This window comes from Pteropus medius, unplaced genomic scaffold, assembly GCF_902729225.1.
Source record: "Pteropus medius unplaced genomic scaffold, Ma_sr-lr_union100, whole genome shotgun sequence".
Lineage (NCBI taxonomy): Eukaryota > Metazoa > Chordata > Mammalia > Chiroptera > Pteropodidae > Pteropus > Pteropus medius.
In genome coordinates, this window is record NW_024354875.1 from 1,518,199 (window position 1) to 1,538,791 (window position 20,593).

The window sequence follows — 20,593 nt, forward strand, 5'->3', positions numbered from 1 at the left end:
TACAACTTTCCAAAAATAAACCTGCTGGGAACTTTCTAAAACTGATTTGTAATCACTGAGGAGCTAGGGATCCCTTGAGAACCAGATTCTCATCAGAAAATTGCAAACACGTATTTGGCCTGTAATTTCAGGGAGTTCGTGAGCTCCGATCAAGCCCCTGCACAGAGCCCGGGCTGGGAAGCGCGTGCTCTCGCGGCTCTGCTCTGTGGCAGGGACAGAGGCTGACGCACGCGTCGGGCGCGTTTCTTACCATTGCTCTCGCCTCCTCACGGATGGACGGGATGGAGAGGATGCTGTACAGCGCTCCGTTCACGTACGGCTGTATCTTTAGATTCAAGGGAGAAAACACGGTCATTTGCAAGTTCTCAAATACTATACAACTCCATTATCAAATACTCTTGAGAACACTGGCTAATGAGGATAGAGTGTCACCGTCCTCACAGCTCTCTGAATGCCAGGCATCTCCACCTGCACGTCCCAGTGACAGCTACGACGAGGAGTTCGGAACCAAATTCATCGCTCCCTCGCAGAGCTCACTCCTGCTGCTTCTCATGGCCTAATTCACGCCGCCCTGATCACTCGGGCCAGGTGCTCTGGAGCCATCACAGAGCCGCTCTCCTTTTCCTCTCCTTGGTGGAGTCTTGGTGGAGACAGGAACCCTTCTCTCTCAGATACACTGTCCTTGTTCAGACAACATGGCCAAGACCTAGGCTACGTCGCATCTCCAAATGAGTCCCAGCCTTTGATGTCCCAGCCTTGAACCCAAGCCTCATATCATGGCCAAAATTCCACGACATGGGCCAAGTGAGGCCACTGCCCGTCTCGGACACCGTCCGTGGAGTCCGCCTGGACAGTCCTTCCCCCTTAGCACAGCGTGCAGGACCCCTCGGGGTTTGGCTTCTATCGCTTCCCTCCGCTCCTCCGTCCCCGCCACCGTGGAGCTCACACTGCAGGGACACCCCACGCCACAGCGTGACGCGCCGTGGCCCTGGTCCTGGCAGCGTCCACCTGGTGAGCTAGGATCCAGAGCTCCGTGCAGGTTCAGGGAGGGAGCCTCTCCTGAACCGACAGAGAGCTCTGCTCTGCGCCTGGGCAGCCCTCCATTCGGCATAGTTTTGAATTTATATCTATGCCCTCCCCATGATGACCTCTTCAAGGACAGGATCCATGTTGGCCTCACACAGGCAACCCCAACAGCAGGCCCGCACGGGATGTGGTGCGTGCGGGTGCTCGACATGCGAGAGCTGAACTTTATCACTTTTCATTTTTTCCAAGCGAATGGGCAAAAAAGGACATCTTAGAGTCGTTTTTATTTTCGTTTTCCAGACTATAGAGAAACAAAACATCTTTTCGTGTTTTTAGGCCATCAAGACTTACTATTCTATAACTTGCCTGTTTACATGTATCCTTTACCCCTTTTCTCTCTTTGCTTTTTTGTTTTGACTTTTACTAATTTATAAGCGTTCTTCACATATTAGGGCTATCAAAGTTTTGACTTTGGTTATGGCATCTTTTTCCATACAAAAAAACTTAATGCTCGTATCATCAAATACGTGCATCTTTCCGTTATGGCTTCTACGCTTTGTCTTTCAAGAGCACAACTGTCTGGTATAGAATACATGCGTGTAGCATTTATTTGTGTAGCAAACACATTTGTAGGCTCTAAAACACATACAGGTAGAATTTCCAGCTCTTTTTCAAAGCAAATGCAAGGGCTGAACGGCTAATGGCATGATCTGAACCCTCTGGTCCATTCTGGTTCCCACACTGGAAACCAGCGTTTCCTTTTAGAGAGGAAAGCATGCCCCACAGGCTGCAGCTGAATGAATAGACTTCGTTCAGGTCTAGAAGTAAGTAGTTAAGCGCTGCCTGGTTTTAAAATACAAAAGGCACGGCACTCTGTGACCGCCGCCAAACCTCCGCTTGCTAAAGCGGCCCGTGTCGCTCGGCGGGTAGGGTGCCAGGAAAGCACAATGCGGAAGAAATGAACAGCACGGGGGTGTCTGCCTGAAACTGGAACAGACGTGTGGAAACCGAGAGCTTCGCTTGGCCCAGCGGTGCCCGGTCCTGCCCTGCGAAGACACCCCTGCAGCTGATCGGGCAAAGGGGTCAGATTTTGTGGAGGCTTTGACTTCAGGAGCAAAGTGATGCCACAGTTTGTGCAAAGGCATTTGCAGGAAGCGGGTGAGCAACATATCATATTGTTTATTAGTTTCGTTAGTTTATCCAGACCTCTTTTATTTAAAAAAGACTTGAGACCCGTAAGCTAAACAACTCAGAAAATTACACGACCACTGGGGAGGACACCCGTGCCTGCAGAAGCTGGAACAGCCATTCTGGTGGACATTTTCCAGGACTCTGCCCCGAGACTGAAGTACGGGGTGATCTGGCCGTGACAAGTGTCAACACACCCAGGAAGTGCGGAGATGTCACCGAGGACCACCGTGGCAGCAGAGCTGGAGGCAGCCAAAGTGGACAGCCCCAGGGCAGCAGATAAGCAAGCCGGGAAGGCCGCGAACAGGGGGCTGTTTGGACGCAGCGAGAGCTCAGGGACTAAGTGCATATAAAGCCTTGGGGAAAGGTCCTGACAACACTTTGAAAGAAGGAAGAAATGGAGTGAGCTCTAGAGTGCAATACTAGTTATACGGATTAAACGCACAGACACAGCGTCGAGCACGTGTTCAGACTGTGCGCATGTCCACGGACACACATGAAACACGACAGAGGCGTGTCGACGCGGAGGGAGGAATGAGAGGTGACAGGGAGGAAAGATAACGGGCTGGGAGGGGCAGCGCTGGCGGCGTGCCAGGGAGTGCGCAGTGGGGCGATGGCTTTCTGCTTCCACACGCTGGAGTTTGGAGATGAGAAAGCTCTGACCAGCTTACGCGAACACCCACCCGGACACCCAGAGGGAGGGCGCACGAACTCCCGGCCCCGCCCCAGCCCGGGCCAGCGGCGCTGGCTGAGTACCTCGTGGTTTTCATGGCCCAGCAGATCTGAAAGGACCTTCAGCACGAGGCCGGCTGCCTTGGCACACACGTTCTTCCCTTAAGAAAAAAAAAAACATGACATGACATGTCTAAACTCAACGACACAGTTCCAAGTCAGGCCGACTTGAATACAAATCTGGGCTCCCCTGCTTATGAGCTACGTGACCTTAAGTGAGATGCGTAAGCAATCTGGGCCCCATTTTCTTCCTCTGGGATTCCCTGGAGATTATCTGTATCTACCTCAAAGGGTGATGGAGAAATAAATCACTCGGTATAGGTTGGCACACTCCAAGGGCCCAGTAAACGGTGGCGGCTATTATTATTCAGGCAGAGCACAGAGCTGTTCATCACAGTGAGAGCACAACGAATCCCAGAGCAGCGTTCTGCCTCTCAGGTGCCCAGACCATCGTCGTCAAAATCACACAGGTATTTTCAGCAATCGAAACATCCTTATAACACTCAGTGCAAATAAACTGATGATAACGGGAAAAGCTGATTGTAATCTAACAATTATTTTACAGTTAGGCCGTTTTGCACAGGCTATTTTTTTAAAAAGAAGATTGCAGTAGTCATTTACTCAGTCAACAACACATAGTGCTTCAGATTGCAAAGCATCCGAGGGTGATAACAAACACCCCTGAGCGATTTACCCAGGCAACGTCCTCCCAGCACTGGGGCTGCTCGGACTGGGGTCAGCCGCGGGCTGGACTTGGCACCTCCTCTAAAGAAACTTCTCCTATCCCAGGTACCATGTCGTTTAAATGGGACAGAAGCTGTAGGCAAGCTAAAATCACTGCCTCCACTGACCAAGTTCACAAATGACTTGTGCTGTCCACCTCCGGGGGTGAGTGGAGAAACAACGGTGACCAAGGGCAGGCAGCACGGGTCCATCTCCCTGTCCTGCCACCAACGTAGCCTCTAAAGTCTCGGGAATATACCTCTCTGTCTTCAGATGAAAGTGATCGGAATTCTAAACTTCCCATTTTTGAAGAATGCAATGAAGATGAAAAAAAATCGGAAACTAATTTAATTTCCTCTTAATGCAGGTGCTACATACATCTATGGGAAACAGTCTTCCCGAGTCCGGGATGGTATTTTGGTTTCAGGGATTCAACAGCTTTCTACCTGGCTGCAAATGCTTTTTCTACGAAGGAAACGAAAGGTGAGCCCCTTCAGGCTCATCATGGGTAACCTAGATTCGAGGTCGGGACCTTGTCCCTTCCCCTGCACCCAAGGGAGGGGACACGGGGAAAGGAGGCTGTGAGACCTGCACTCCGGAGGCAGAGGTTCATGAGCAAAGCCGCCGAGTACTCCAGCGTGTAGTCAGACAGGCAGTCGGGGTCTTTCAGAATATCGACCAGCCAGAAGATGAGGCCGTCTTGAATCATGGCTGTCTGCAGCGGACGCCTAGGGTGAAACGGTCTGCAGTGAATTTAAAGCTGGCGAGAAACTCTCCATTGAAGCGTACCCAGCGTGTCAGAAAAGACAGAGTGCACGGAAGACACTGGCCCGGAGGAATGGTTTGCTGTTGGACCCACACAATTGAAACGACAACGACACACTCCTTACCTTCCACGACCATGATGAGGGTTTGAAGGAAGAGAAGGCGGTAAGGAGGCCTCCTACTTTAAAGGTTTCCTTTTCGATAGTTAAAATTAGCAGAGTATTACTTCAAATATTTAATCACTATTTATTCATAGCTTTTGGTCTGCTACGCCCAGGAAATAGCCGTAGGAAGGGTTCACCGACAGATTTTTACTAAACTCTAGTCTATTAGAATCCAGCTTAGGTACTTTGAGTTGTGTAAAAATAAAGAAAAACAAGAAAAACAAAAAGTCCAGCTCGACATCATTTTGATTCAGATCTCTAAGAATAATTCAGCGACCTGGGTAATACAACTGTATGTCCAGGTAGAAAATCTTACAAAATCTGACGCCTCATCGGAATGTGTCGTGTGCTTGTCATCATGCCAGCCTTAAGAACTCATAAGACACATGTGGTATCGCCACGAGAAGTCATGTGCATCTCTGCAAACCCACGCGCCACGGAGCAAGCACCGCTGTGCATCTCCTCGCGACGAGGCCATCAGGGAACACGGCCACCTGGACGGGATCTGCCCGTGCTGTTCTGGAGCCCTGCGCCACCAGACCAGAGCCACTGATGAGAATACAACGAAGACTGCGCCTTTCTGGTCAGCCTGGCTGCTTTCTACGTCATTTGTACGGACCCTGGAATACTGCAGAAACATGAAGCCCGTTCCAGAACAGAAAGCTTGAATGACTGTTTAGAGGAAATAAAAACATTGGCAGCGGATATCTGCATTACTAGGCAGAAGTGTTTTCTCACCGTAGCTTATCTCTGTCACTTAACTGTAACCGTTGAATGTCTAAAAATTTTCCAAATACGGTCAATATCATGCTATGTTTTCTTTATAAACAAGCAAAAATGTTCAGATAATCTGAGGAAGTAATAACTCTTGGAGATGACTTATAATTCTTTTCAGTGCAGAGTCAGAACAAGAAATCTTCATTGGCAAATAGTAGAAACTAAATACCTACAACTTCCCACCACTCAACGTACAACGCACACATGGAATATGTCACCTGGCAGGCTTCGGGCAGTTAGTGAGAGCCAGCCGCATCTGATGGGAAGAAAGCGTGTTCAGAAGAGGACCGAGGACTCAAGGTACTAGAATTCTCAATGAAGCTGAAGAGGAAGAGGGGCCTTGAGGGAAAGTGGCTGCTGGGAGAGCCAGCTAGGACCCAGCAGTTCACTCCTACACACCCAGCCAGGAGACAGGTGATGGTGTCCACACAAAGACCCGTGTGCAGACGCTCGGAGCGGCATGATGCATGACAGCCAAAAAGTGGGAACAGCCCAGACACCCACCACCTGCTGAACGGGTGAGCAGGGTGTGGCCCAGCGGAGCAGAGGACGGGCACAGCTATGACACAGGTGAACCTCAATGCCACTGTGCTGAGTGAACGAAGCCGGTCACGAAAGGACACACGTATGTGACTCCATGTACGTCAAATGTCCAGGACAGGTAGGTCGACAGAAAGCGGGGCAGCGGTCCCCTGGGGCCCTCGGCAGGAGGAGCAATGGCGGGCATGATGTTTCTTTTTGTGGTGATGGAAATATTTGAAAATTAGATTGTGGCGACAGTTGCACAACTCTGTAAATACACTAAAAATCACTCGGCTGTACACTTAAAATGGGTGAATTTTGTGGTATGTAAAGTACACCGCAATAAAGTTATCCATTAAAAAAAAAAGCTAGCTCTAGGAGGATGCCAGACCTGGTTCAGGAAGAGGTGCCTGGTTTTACCTTTCTGAAGGGGAGCAGGTCCTGGTCACGACAGGGCCAAGGCTGAGACCACAGGGTGTGTTGCGGGACGTGTGGAGAGAGACCTGCAGGCTCCGGCCCCGACGGCCACAGACCCACCACCTATCACACTCGCTGTGATTGTTCGTTTATGTGCCCGCAGGGACGCTGAGCAGCCTGAAGGCTGAGGCCCCGTCAGGCTGCATTCGTGTGGACACCGAGGACCTTGCCCGTGGCCTGGGACATGCACGATGCAGCATCTGGCTGGCACCAGACAATGTTCTTAAAATATCTTCCTCCATCCAAAGCAGCCTGAGCAGCACAGCTTAGGGGATTAGAGAGAAGCTTTCTGGCCCTATCTTGGAAAGTCACCCAACCTGTCCTCGGTGTTAGCTGAAAAATATCATCTGCCTCTTGAGTTGTCATTGAGACTAAATAAGCACAAAAGAGAGGCGTATAAAAACCCCAACTGAATTTCCAGGAACCACCGTGACCTACTGCACAGTCAGCACCTGAGACTGAGCTTCTGCAAGGCCCCGAGGACGTTCTCCCGGGTGGCCGTGTCCTTGTCCTCCTCCCGCAGCCGTTCCTCCAGCACGCGCAGCAGCTTCGTGCTCTGGGCGACGTAGAGGCGACCTAGCGACGGGAGCGAGTGAGAGAGGGAAAGAACGGGTCTCGAGTTAAGCTCAGGCTCCCAAACCACTTTCTATGAAAATTCTGCATGTCACACATATTGATTTTCTCTAATCTTAGGTTCTAAAAAGCTTATTAAAACATAGCGCTTCTGCAAAGTTGGTCGTTTTCTAGCAACTGTCTCACGGACAGAAACTGCTCTTCTTGCATCTAAATGTAATTTGTCACCACGTCCTTGTGGGGAGCACTATCCTTTGTTTACCAGAAATCTTAAACCCAAAAACCAGGTCTACGAGGGGCAAGAAGGTGAGAACCTGTGGGTGACAAGCCTGCTGGTGTTCACCAAGACCACCAAGTGGTGCTTTCTGGCCACACTCGCTCCTTCTAGATGTGCCCAAGGCCCGGAGAAGAAGCTGGGACTCCTACCCGGAACCCTGTAGTAAGCCTTGAATTGTCACCAGCCTGTTCCGGACTGGTGTCTTGATATAGATGATGTTAATTTTAATTTCGGACATAAATGTCAACAGTGTTATGTGAATGGTCCCTGGCGTGTGCCCTGGCTTGTGATAAATGTCTGGAAAAATGACACGTGAATGAAAGAACAAACTTTCAGAGTATCATGTAGTCATAATTTGAAAACTCCTTCTATTCCCGGTAAAAAGAGCTCAAACAAATGAGAACTTATAGACGATAATGGCGCTTTGTAAAATCGTTTTGAACTCAGTAATGGTGGTATATTAACTTTGGAATTTTCAGATCCTCTTGATTTAAGAGATTACAGTCTTTTGATTAAAATGGTGCAGTGTTTATTGGGATCAGCTTTAATTATTTCACCAACCTCATTTTGCCTTAAGTAGAAAATGAGAAAAAATGCATTACCTGTTATATACTTAAAAGCAATTTAAAAAGCACTGTTACAAAACCAGAAACCTTACAAAATAAAATCAGAAGGCTTACAAAAGAGACTGCAAAAGCACACAAATTTGCTCTGGCATAAACTATACCAATAAGACAACATCCGATTTTCACACACACACAAAAACAAACCCTCAGATACCTTTCAAACAGGAATTAATTGAGGAAATATAGCATCTCTAAGACACTCGAGGAAGAACACCCATTTTCGAAGGAAAAAAAAAAAACGCATCAGGAGGACCTAGCTCTTCCCTCCCAGGACAAGCCTGAGCCTTACCTCCCGCCAGGGACGCGAACGCGTTGACGAGCCTGGCCATGTACTGCCGCACCACCTCGCTCCTGGAGTGCAGCAGCTGGAGCACGCTCCTCTGTGGAGAAAGACGTCCCAAGAGGAAAGCAAGGCAGTTAGAGAATGGGCGTGCTCCGACGCGCCTCCTTCCCCTCCTCTGCGCGAATTCATCAGAGGTGAAAGGAACCGACCAACACCGGTCGGTTCATCTGGAAATCTTGGTTTCCAAATGACTGTTTTGCAGAGCTTCAGTAAGCACCAGTTATTCAAACTTGTAAATGAAACGACTCCTACAAAGCATCAGAACAGTGACTGACACGAAAGCAGCATAGCGTTTGCCATGGCTGTTGCTGATGTTTGGCAGGTTAGAACGACAGATCCAACACACGCATCTGATTTTGCTCCCTGCAAACCAGGGTAGAACTACAGCACATGGATTTTTAAGGATGACACACATTCTCAGGGTCAGCGAGACCAGCCCGAGAAACTGTAAGAACACAGGTTTGGAAGTGGGAATGCAGATGGCAACAGACGTAGCGGACCCAAGAATGACATGTGACAATGAGCAGTGACCGGATTTACATCACCTGAGCAGAAACTTCAAGAACGGGACAGCAGGCACAGGTGGGCGGGGCCTCTACGCCAAAGTAGGGGGACGTGCCTGCGTGCGGCAGGAGCGCTGAGCAGAGCCACCCAGTCCCGTCCCCCTACCTGCCTCCCAGAACCCTGGCAGCCAGACCCTTACCCTTTAGGAAGGAGATCAGATGACTCTTCTTGGAGGAAAATGACCAGCCCACGGGGAAGAGCTACAGATACTGCAATCAGCGGATCCTCACAAGTGGCCCACCTGGCTCGCCCTCAGTGGAGGCCTGCGGCTACGGGCCCCGCCTGCACCCTCAGAACTTCCAGCAGCTTTGCAGTCCCAGGAGATAGCCAAGGTCTACCAGAAACCCAAGGGAAGTTTCTGACATGGGAAATAGGGCCAAAACAAACCGTATGTGGGGTGGTGGTGGGGTGTGGGGGGTTGGAGCAAACTTGGAAAAATGAGACTGTGCAGGGATAAGAAAACTAAAAATAAACAAAAAACTATTATCCTCAGAGATGTAGAAGCTATATAGTATCCATGAACAACAGAATGCTAAAAAAAAAAAAAAGAAAAAAGAAAGAAAGAAATGGGAAATTCAACAGAATGGTTGAAAAATGAAGATTCAGAAAACCTCCCAGAAAGTACAGCAAAAAGAACAATATGGAAAATACGAGATAAAAGTTAAGAAAAATCAGAGAGCCAGTTCAAGAGGCCCAACACTCGGGAAGAGAGATCAGAGCGAGGAAATCAGCAACAAACTGCTCAAGAAAAGTTCCCAGAACCAAAGCCGTCAGACTGAAAGGGCTCGAAACAGTGAATCGAAACATGCCTCACGAAAGACATCAGTGGGGAATTTATTAACACGGGTGACAAAGAGAAGATTCAACACGCTTCTCGAGAGAAAAACGGGTCGCATAGAGTGATTAGCATGGCTTTGAACTTTCCAGCAGGAATACTGAAACCTAGAGACAACGGAGCAATATTCCCAAAATTCGGAAGGAAAATTCTGTCCAACCCAGAATTCTGTACAAAGAATAAAATAATTTTCAGACATGCACAGTCTTGAAAAATACACTCCCCGCCCATCCTTTCCCTACAAGCTATTAACTAGAGGATGTGTTCCATCGACCGAGAGAATACGGCATGGGGACCCTGCAAACAGCCAGTTCAGGAGCGGGGCAAAGGGAATCCGCAGAAGTCTGGTGAAGAGAGATGTCTGCATGGCCGCTGTGCACCAGATGGAGAGGGTCGCCAGCCCGGACTGAACTGCGCGGACTCAAGACAGTGATCAATTGAAGGCTGTTGTCCCCAAGATGCCTAATGTCACAGCGTCGTCTTTATTCAGGTAAAATGTTTACTGGATACAGCATCCATACAGAAAACTGCACCGATTGTAAGTGCACAGCTCAATGAGTTTTCACAGAGTGAACATGCAGGTGACCAGTAACCAGATGAAGAAACAACATTCCGGGCCCCACAAGCCTTTTTAGGGTCCCCTTCCTTACCCTGGGCAAGATCTGTCTTGGCTTCTAACACCACAGGTTAGTTTTGTCTGTCTCTGAGTTCTTTTATAAGTGAAATCATGCAGTGTGTTTTCATTTAACACTACGTTTGTGAGATTCGCCCATGTTGCGTATTGTGTGTTTTTTCTCATTGTTCAATGTATCCCATTTTACAAACACATCACACACAGGTGATTTATCCATTCTATTGCTGACGGACATTTGGGTTACGGCCAGCGTCTTGGTTGCTGTGAGCGGTGCTGCTGTGAACATTCCTGCGCATCTTTAGTGAGCACAGGGGCACAGGTCTGTTGGGGTTACGCTTCGGGGTGGTTTTGCTAGGACACAGAGTAGGCACTTTCAGTAAATACTGCCAGTGTTCCAAAGAGGTAAACCGTGTAACATATTTAAACAGAGTACAAAATTCGTGGCTAAGGGGAGCCCACACTTTTATCTGTACTTGCATAGCTTTGACATGTGCCGATGAGGTTCCAGCTCCCCGCTCCATGCCCTGCTGTGCGGGTCAGCTGTGGGCAGTCTTCCCTCCCACGGAAGTGTTCTCGTGTGCTCGACTCCTGAGAACTAGAAGTTCTCATACCAGATGAGCCTAAAAACCAAAATTACAGAGCAGCTCACCACTCCCCTCGACCCTACATACATATTGCTGCCCAATAACTGGTACCTGGCCGACGTTTCAGCCCTGCCAGATGCCCTAGCTGTCCCAGGACCCTCTCCTGGCCTTGACTACCAATGTCCCGTAGGGGATCACTAGCCCAGGGAAGCTATGTCCAATGAGGAGCCAGTGATTTTGTTCACGTCATCTCCTAGGTGCCTTCATCGACGTGGATGGGGACAGTGTCCTTTTCATGCAGAACAAGGTTTGTGCTTGCTACTCAGTAAACACTGCATCACTCAGGGCACATGCACAACTGGGGAAACTATAAAGAAAAGCAAGGCACTGACTCAGAGAAAAGTCAGGACGTGTACGGCCCGGTCCGATGCAGCGTTATTCACGGCAACCGAAAGGCAGAGGGACGCAAGCAGTGCTCATTGACGGGCGAGTGGATAACAAGCTGTGGGAGACGCAGATAACGGAATGTTATCCAGCCTTAAAAAGGAAGACCATTCTGACACATACCACGACACAGATAACTTTAAGGACGTTAAGCTAAGAGAAATAAACCCAGTCACCAAAATATTGCACGACTGCACTTATGGGAGGTACCTAGGGTAGCTGAAGTCAGAGAGGCGGAAAGAAAGACACTGCGTGGTGACTGCAGTGTCCGTTGTGCAAGATGAACAGGAGTCTGGGGACCTGTGGCCCGACAATGCGACTGCCCAGCACGCCTGGACCGTACACCTAAACGTGGCTGGGGCGGTATATTTGATTTTACGTGTACTTTACCACAAATAAAAAATAGTCAGGATGACGGAAGGAAAGGGGGTGCAACCTAGAAGCCCCCGACTTACTGGCAAGTTTCTGTTTCTTAGTCCGAGCTGTTTAGACAAATTGCTATTTGTTTTATTATTACTCTTTCAACCGGTCATGTATGATTTCTACACTCATCTGTGCGAGGGATACCTCTCACAACCGAAAACGTGATTCCGCATAATAAGGCGAAATTCCTTAGATTTAAGGAACCGTGCCTTCGTATAAGTGCATATATCAATCATGCTAAATAGGCAAGACTGTCAAATGTGGAAAATTTGTTATCACAGCACCTCCAACAGCCCGGCATAAAAATGATCAGTAACACTAAAACGCTCAATTCACTGCAATTTGATTAGATTTGATTCTAAAACAGTGATTCTCAAAGAGTAGTCAGGGACCAGCAGTATCGGCGTCCCCTGATAACTTGTTGGCAATGCTAATTCTCAAGCCCCTAGACCCAGTGAATGAAAAATGCAGGGAGCAGGCGTCCGTGTGTTAGTGAGCTCTCTGGCGCTAAAGCTGCAACTCTGAGAACCACTCGGCTAGGCGAACTTAGCAACGAGCTCAATTTCCTGACTGGAAAGGCCAATTTATTTTGGTGTCATGGTGACACAGCATCCACGTTACACAAGGAGTCTGCCTGCTTTGCAGATTCTCTTAAGATAATTCAAGGTCATTCCTTATTAAAAAAATAAACCACAGCAATGAAAAATAATGACTTGAGGAAGAAATGACTTCTTCAATGGTTATAGAGATTAGAGCATTTTGACAAATACATATCACAAAACCTAAGCTACCTTTCATTAGAGGAACATTATTTTTTATACACAACCGAGAAAGAAGAAAACAGTGCCAATTAAATTATATTATAAACACTGACTGCAAGACATATTCTGATTTCAGAGATGCTAAAATGGGGAGCGTGTATCTTAGAGTCAATGAGATAAATATTTCAGAAAGAATCGGTATTGAATTTACTCTTTGAATGTGAGTTTCTAAGTCATGCAATATATTATCCAGCTGCTGGCTTCAATGCCATCACAAATACAAACAGAAAAAAAAAAAGAAAAGAAGTCAAGAATTTGAGAGACTATTTTTCAAAATTAACACAACTTTTTTACGGGAGCAGTAAGACTACGTTCAGAGACTAAACCGGCCACTCAGGACTGTTTCCGCCCGGGCGCACAGCGGGTTAACCTGAATCCACTCTGGCAGGGAGTGGTCCCATCCGTGACCCAAAAGGCACTGATGCCCCGCTCGGTGCCCACAGGGAAGCTCAACAACAGGGAGAGAAGTATTTAGAACATTTGGGGTAAATACTCAGCTGAAATAATGAGACGCAGGGTCTGCATTATACATGCCAGATCTCGAGCCTCCTGCCCAGCAAAGCCTGGGGCCGACAGCAGGTAAGGAAGGTGGGGAGCGGGGTGAACGGCCGTGTCCTGGGCCCCGTGCTGGGCCCTGGGTTAAGTGCTCGTCGCATGTGCCCACACGCAATCACGACGCCCTCCTGAGGCAGGGGCTGGCTCCCCCTGAGACGGGGACCTCCCCGAGACCGAGTGACTTGCTTAAGGCAGCTGGCTACCTCGGAAAGAGGTTTGAAACCGGCTCATCTCCCTGCAAATCCCACTCTTTCCCCACCAGGCCTGTCTGGTCCAAAGCTGTATACAAATCCAGCAGGCCCAGATGGGGAAAAAAAACAGAATCTGTTTATCTATCTTGCCCATCGTAAATCATGCTGATTTTTCAGGACTCACAGTAAGCTGGGGGATGAGGGAAAGATTTGGGAATTTGAGCAAAAAAAAGGCAGAAAAGAGCTCGGAGCAGAATCAAGCAGTTCTCCTTCACTCAGGACTCTACTGGAAGTGAAAAGTGGGCCAATGTCCAGGGTGAAAAGCAGATCTCAGTAGCTGACAGAAGCTCAAGGCTGACGTAAAAACGGTCACCAAAGTGAAAACAAGCAGAAACAGAGGCCCCCTCCCGCCCCATCTGCTAAGCTCAGTCCCTAGAAATGGGGTCCGTCTCTGCCCGACCTGGCTGTGGCTGTGACAGTCCAAGAGGTCGTTGCTGACGTAGGCCTGCAGAACGGTCTCCCTCTGCTCGCCAGGATGGGAGGTGGTCAAGCGCTGGAGAGAAGAAAAGCAAAATCAGTAAGTCTGAATGTGGCGAAAACGTTCGCAGAGCGGGCGTGTTTTAAACAGCAGTACCGGTGACCGCACGTTCAAGCGAACAAAATGAGTAACATCCCGGGGGGCTAGTTAAGCAGCCAACCAGTCCACTGATAAGAAATTACGATGTGCACTTCCACATGGGTGACGCGGGGGAGGCAGGGGTCAATTTACACGCATGAAATTTCCAGGGAGCGAAGTGGCAAGGTGCCTGGACTGTAAGCGTGCAGATAAGGGAGAGCTCACCAACGCCTGATCCAGGAAGGGGATCGGCGTCGGCCCCTGAAGGATGAGCAGGCCGTCAGCCAGAGTTCGGGGGGACGTGAGCATGGTGAGGGGAGTGTGGGCCAGCTCAGGGAGCTGTAGAAATACAGGATGCATTTGTGCTGAGCTCGACAGGTAGGGCGCAAGGTAGCTTGCAGAGGGCTTTGAATGAACACCATGCCAACAAACAGACTGCACCCTATAGGGACTGACACAGCAATACTGTGTGTGTGTGTGTGTGTGTGGAGCGGGGGCAGCTGAGTAGAATTTTGTAGATTTTGAAAAGGCTTAAATCTGTCGTGTAAGAATTTACTTCATGCCCATAGGTCTAGAAGAAAAATGGTGCGTGGGGAGCACGTGAAGTGGTTTGTGCTTGCGCATGCGGGTGTGTGCAGGTGTGAGTTAGGATATAAGAAAGCCATGTCACTAACGTGAGAAAATGTCCCTGCTCTCCAGGAAAAGCTTACTCGATAACGGTCGCTGACACTGCAGGCCCTGCTCTGGCCAAGGAGAAGCTGCGCGTGTCGAGAACAGTGTGGGAAGCGGACAGGGAGGCCAGCAGCCCCCGGACGTGAGAGGTGGAGGCCTCCAGAGGCCGCTGTCACTGACAGACGGGACCCACCGGGCCAAGGAGGGAGGCCCTGAGGAGAGAGGGGACTCTATATATGTTTTTTGTTTGTTTGTTTTATTTTGTTTTAGGCGAGGCAACCCTTGGTTGACGTCACAGATTGCAAGGACCTTGTCAGCTTACAATCCCTTATTTTTTATTTTTTACGCCCACAGCACCTGGTCTTCCCAGGTGGTCTCCCATCCAAATACTAACCAGGCCCAACCCTGCTCAGCTTCCGAGATCAGACGGGATCGGGCTTGTTCAGGGTGGCGTGGCCGTAGAGAGGGGACTATGTTAAAGGAGGGTGGTGCCAGGAGTGTCACATCTTTGGGGTGCCGCCCTCCTGTTGAGTTCACTGAAGTGAAGTCAGGTAGGGAGGGGGAAGGGGCTGGAGTGGGGGCACTCGGGATGGACACAGAGAAAATCAGTAAGAGACATGTTTATTTTTCCTAATTATTCTGTGACAATGTCATTTATCAGCCAAGGAATACGCTGTTTCACCAAGAGACTTGACGGCATAGACTGACAGGAAGTGCTGGGTGGGTGAATTAAGAGCCAAAGAAGATGAGTCTGGTAATTCAAGCAGAGAGAAGCGAACACTCAGGGCAGGGACGGCCACTGGAGGTTACTCACGCCGCCCCACCCGCTCTGCTCCACTGACGCCAGCGGAGCCAGAGCAGACCTCACCACTGACCACAGCCTGGCTGCGAAATCCTCAGAGCACTCACGCCACAGGACCTGATCCAGGAAGCGCCGCTAACCATCGGAAGGGCAAGCGACGTGTCCTTTTTCTACCTGGAGACGGGGAAAGTGCTCAAAGGCATTTAGATGCCAACATACCCTGAAATTTGGGGATCTGTGAAGGAGTTCGACACTACTCCAGGGTGAGTTGGAATGGACTGTTAAAGAGCCAACCAGCGTTGGCTTAGACCTGCAGCTCTCAGAGTGCAGTCTGGGGGGAGCCGAGGGGGTTCCGAGGTCCTTTCGGGGAGTCTACGTGGTCACAGTTATTTTCATAATCCTCCTAAGCTATGATTCGTCTTTTTCATGGTCAATCTCTCAGAGACTACGTGAAGTGTGATACTGTGACAAATCGAATACTGTGACAAATGCAGGAGCAGATACGGGACTCCAGATGTCCCCCATTAAGCTGGACATGAAGGAAATTTGAAAAAATGCAAAACAATACCACTCTTCTGATTTTTTTTTTTTTTGCTTTGGAAAATAGTTATATTTTTTATTAAAAATGGGTTGTTTATGTTACATTCTGGGTTTACCATTGTTCATTCTTAACGAATTCATAAATATATTTTTTAAATTTTCTCAGTTTTAATTTTTAATACAGTAAATATTGGTAGTTTGAACTCATATAAACTAAAGCTTTTTTGGGTCATCAGTAACTTTTGGTCTGGGACCAAAAGTCTTGAGAGTCACTGACTTAATCGTGATTAATCTGAAGACTGGGAAGGGAAGCAACAGTTTGGACTAGGCTTTATTTTCCTTACGGACTTGTTAACAGGTTTTCACCCTGCCGTGGCTCGTCTGCTGACACCCGAATGCAGAGGGCTTCGTGGAGCTGTCCTGTGGGGGTGGCTCCAACACCCGACTCCACTTGCCGTGGATGTGGCTCGTGCCCAGAAAGGGCCAGAAGGGGGAGTCTCCAGGGCCTCGAAACCGCTTGTATGACATTACCACGCGAAGGCAATGGCACAGGTGACATTAACAGAGTTTTTTTTTTTTTTAAAAGGGACAAATCCGTCTTCTGAGGTTTTTAACTTTAGCTCCTGGTGTCAGCAAGCAGTAGAGTAGGAAGGAAGATTTTTAGCAGACAGGATAAAGGATACCAGCGAGGTAGGCAGCCGAGTGAAACCAGCATGGTCTTTTTTTTTAACGTCAAGGGAAAGGTACGCACCCAGCGCAGAGCCTGCAAGAGGAAGGCTTTCAAGCGGTCGCTCCCCCAAATCAGATCCTTCTTCAGTTTCTCATAATCCAAGGAGGGCAGTAACGGGACATCCTTCGATTTCCTACTCAGCAACACGAGTTCCCAGAGAAAGAAGAGGGCAGAAGAGCCAGGTCATTACACCTCGTGAGCATCGTGGCCCCGGACCTAGAGCTGCTCTGGCAGAACGGACCGGCAGAGGCCCAGCTGCCGCCTCTGTGCGCCTTGGGCTAAGGCCAGGCTCCCACAGAGAACGCTGGGCTCCCGGCACCACCCCCCAGACCCCCCAACCCCACTTCTGCTCGCTCAGCTCTGCCTTTCCTGTTCCGTGAACTAGGGTTCGGTACAGCACTCTCCCGAAGCGAGCACGCCCTGCCCACACAGGCCTAGAAGCCACTGCACCCACATTGGTCCAGTGTTCCACGCGAAGGCTGAAGTCACTTTGCAGGCACCGTCACTTTCTGCCCAAATTCTGTTTAGAATCCTGAGCGAAGCCCAGAGACTATTAGCACCAGCCGGCCCAACAGTTCCGCCCAGAAGCCTGAAGCCATTGTCTCTCGCAGGCCTGAGGGACTGGACTGGGCAGCTCTGAAGGCAGACGGGGGGTCAGGAAACGGATGTGAACAGTAGGGGCACAGGCCACCCTCCGAGAGGCAGACGGCGGGCAGAAGGCGTGGGGGACATAACCTGGGAGACTGGTGTTAAGTCGGTGGGACAATTTTCAAACCCCCCTTGAGAGGACTCCAAGCAGAAGACCTCAGGGGAAGCCCGGCTTCAGTTAGGAGAGATCTCTGTGCCGAGACCCCACGCCCTGCAGAACGACCCGACGCCTGCCTTTGGCCGGCCCGAAGCACAAGGGACCACCTCAGATTCCTTGTCACTAAAACGGGCATCTTCACATTTTGTTTTGTTGACTAGGAGACTGGAGTGTATGGAGCCTGATGAAAATGGAATGAGGCCTGTGGTCCAGTGAACAGTGCTGTGTTAATGCTGCTTCCCTCGTTCTGCTGTACCACGGCCACGTGTGCAGCGTGTCAGCACACTGGGTAGGCTGAGAACTCAACTTCCTGTGAATCTACGATTGTTTCAAAATAAACTAAAAAACAAAACAAAAAAATGGTCCTCCTAATATTGTGTAGAGAATATCAGTACTCCCTGCACAATAATAAATGCGGATTCCTGAAGAATGGGTGAAAAGACTCAGGATGGAGAGCTCCATTTGATTTTAAAGGTGAAGTAGAAACTGAGATGACACCCCTGGGGGGCAGGAATTTGGGTACTTTAAATTTCCTTCTTTGTATGTTTCTATAGCATTCAAATTCTCTATAACGAGCATGTATTACATAGGAAAAATCACATACCATCTTTTTAAATGTTAGTTTTTAAAAGACAAAATGAGATCCTCTTACAAGGCATGGAAGAAAAGGCCAGAAAAGAGGACAACAAACAAGACCTCAGTGACCACCCCTGGGGAGGAACGTCTTCTAATTTATCTATCAAATGGCAAACCCACACACATGGGCACACTGATCATTTCGACACCTTTCTTCCTGAGGCAGATACTACTGCGAGTTTAAACACTAATACAGACACTTCTTAAAATTCCAATGATAAATAATTGGCCCATGTTCTTCAAAAGTGTCAAGACCATGAAAGACAAGGACTGAAGAACGATTTCAAACGAAAGGAAAGACAGACATGATAACTAAACTGACACATCATCCTGGGTGGAATTCTGGATTGGACAAAGGACACACTAGAACAACTGGTAAAAACGGGAATGACGTCCACAGATTAGACGGCCCCGTATCAGCGTTAAGTTTCTGATTTTGATAACCGCCCTGGGCTCGTGTAAATTATTAACACTGGGGAACCTGGGTGACGGGTATAGGGAAATTCTTTGGACTATTTTTGCTGCTCTGGAAGTATTTCAAAATTTAAAAACTGTTTTTAATTTAAAATTTAAACTGGCTCTCGTTCTAGGTCAAAAAAAGTTCCACTTGTAAGGCCAAGTCTGATAACGCTCTATAGCTCAGGTACTTCTGGGTAGGGAAGAAATACTGTCACATTTGGGCCATTTTTACTTGCCAATAATGGCAATACTACCAACCAAATTTACTGCCACCTAAGCTGCTCGACGGCCCTGCATTTCTGTGGCCCGGCCACCCCCCCGCTGTCCAGGAAGACGGTGTCATGCCTTCTCCTTCGTCCTCTGAACCCTACCTCCCTTCACTCCCCCTCTGCAGGTGACCTTGCCTCTTATGTCACTGAGAAGAACATGAGCAAACACCCAGACGGTTTATCAAATTCCCACCACTGTGCTAGGTGCTTTTTACACATTAACTCATTTTTACCTTTACAACGGTCCTATAATACAGTTACCATCATTGTTCTCATTCTACAAGTGAGGCTCAGAGAAGTTACATAAAAGTCCAAAGTCACAGAGCTGGTGGCAGAGGCTGGATTTTGACCCCAGCAGTTTGTGCTCATATGTGCTACATTACATGGCCACCGTCCAGAGAATAAAGTGCAGGGCAGGACCAAGGGAGGAGGAAAGTCACGTCTACCTCAGGTGTCCAAGTAATCTCACAGCCCCACCCCCAAACCTGGCTCAGAGAGTCCCCAGAACCCAACCTAGTCCCCATGTCCAGGCCAAAGGTTCCCAACTTCCTCGCCGTTGCAACACACATGGCTGATGGAGTCCGTACGCATCAGACACCTCTGTTGTGACAACCTACTCAGGCAGACACAAAGCCACCCTGTGCCCAGTCATGGTGTGAGCCAGCAGGAAACATTACATTCAGACATTGCAACACTGTTGACTGCCCTACGTAGTAGATAAAATTGATTTCTAGAGAATATTATAGGATCTATTCAAAATGTTTTCCATTTGAGGCTATCTCCCCAAAATAAATAGAATTAACATTAAAAGATACTTCTACTTTAACAACAATACTTATGATTACTGATTTTTCCTTTAATGTCCACGTGGAGCTCTAGCTAATCGAAGGCATTCCTCTAAGCTAGGCTATTAAGATGAACGTTTATTAAGGTTACTTTGAATTCTAGTTTAACCCATAGCTGTTTTCCACAATAATGACTCCTGAGAGCAATTACTTACACGGGCGCCAAGGAGGCTCTTAACATGGTCGAAGCCTGGGGGGCGAGGGGAGAGAACAGAAGAAAACAGGCCGTGTTAAACATCGACAGCAGTGCATTGATCCTAAATCACTGTAACAGCACAAAGTCAACAGATGTGCAAAGTTTGTGACCAACCATTATTCTCCCACCATAATCATATATGATTTAAAAATTAGCCCAAATCAAGGTCAATCAATACACTACTGATGCATTTCCCAAGCCGCCCATTCCTGGTTCGTGGCTACTCTACTCCAAGGGACACTTTATAAAAAACGGTGAGTTCTCCCCCTCCAAACTCCCAGAGGCACTTAAAGTTGCTATTACAGGCAATACTGTATTAAACATGGACTAAAATAGAAACAACCAAACGCTATGTGTTGCACTCGTTTGGAGAGATTCAAATCAACTGTACAAAGATATTTTGAGAAAACAAAGAAATGAATGTGGGCCGCACAGGTGCTACGTGATACTAAGGGAGGAGTATTAGGCCTTGTGGTTATGTTTTCCTTTTGTTTTTTAAAGCTCTTATCTGTTAGAGATGATATTGAATTACCTGCAGGTAAAATGATATAATGTTTGGAATAGGTCATAAAGAACTCCAGGGGAAAAAGAAGTAGCGAAGAAAGCAAGCCTCTGTCTGTGGAGCGCCTCCTGGAGGGGCAGGCGGTGGTACACTCCGTCCCCTAGAGGGGCAGGCGGTGGTACACTCCGTCCCCTAGAGGGGCAGGCGGTGGTACACTCCGTTCCCTGCTGTCAAGCAGCTCTGGAATGGTCACTATCTGCACTTATCACACGGATCT

At 48.6% G+C, this 20,593-nt stretch overlaps 1 protein-coding gene and 1 pseudogene across 10 annotated transcripts in view; both read right to left on the reverse strand.

Moving 5' to 3' along the window:
• LOC120596959 (lisH domain-containing protein ARMC9) overlaps positions 1-20,593 on the reverse strand; it is a 110,359-nt gene that overhangs the window by 51,859 nt on the left and 37,907 nt on the right. For all 10 annotated transcript variants that reach the window (XR_005651280.1, XM_039855531.1, XM_039855533.1 and 7 more), the window contains 7 exons: positions 16,626-16,737; positions 13,705-13,797; positions 8,140-8,230; positions 6,827-6,950; positions 4,258-4,397; positions 2,971-3,047; positions 251-325 (listed from right to left, as the gene is read on the reverse strand). Coding sequence is in view for 9 of the 10 variants with exons in the window: in XM_039855531.1 (XP_039711465.1) it covers positions 251-325; positions 2,971-3,047; positions 4,258-4,397; positions 6,827-6,950; positions 8,140-8,230; positions 13,705-13,797; positions 16,626-16,737 (712 nt within the window). In the remaining variant the exon portion in view is untranslated. The remainder of the gene's footprint in view (positions 1-250; positions 326-2,970; positions 3,048-4,257; positions 4,398-6,826; positions 6,951-8,139; positions 8,231-13,704; positions 13,798-16,625; positions 16,738-20,593) is intronic.
• Positions 14,878-14,996, reverse strand: LOC120597494 (uncharacterized; annotated as a pseudogene).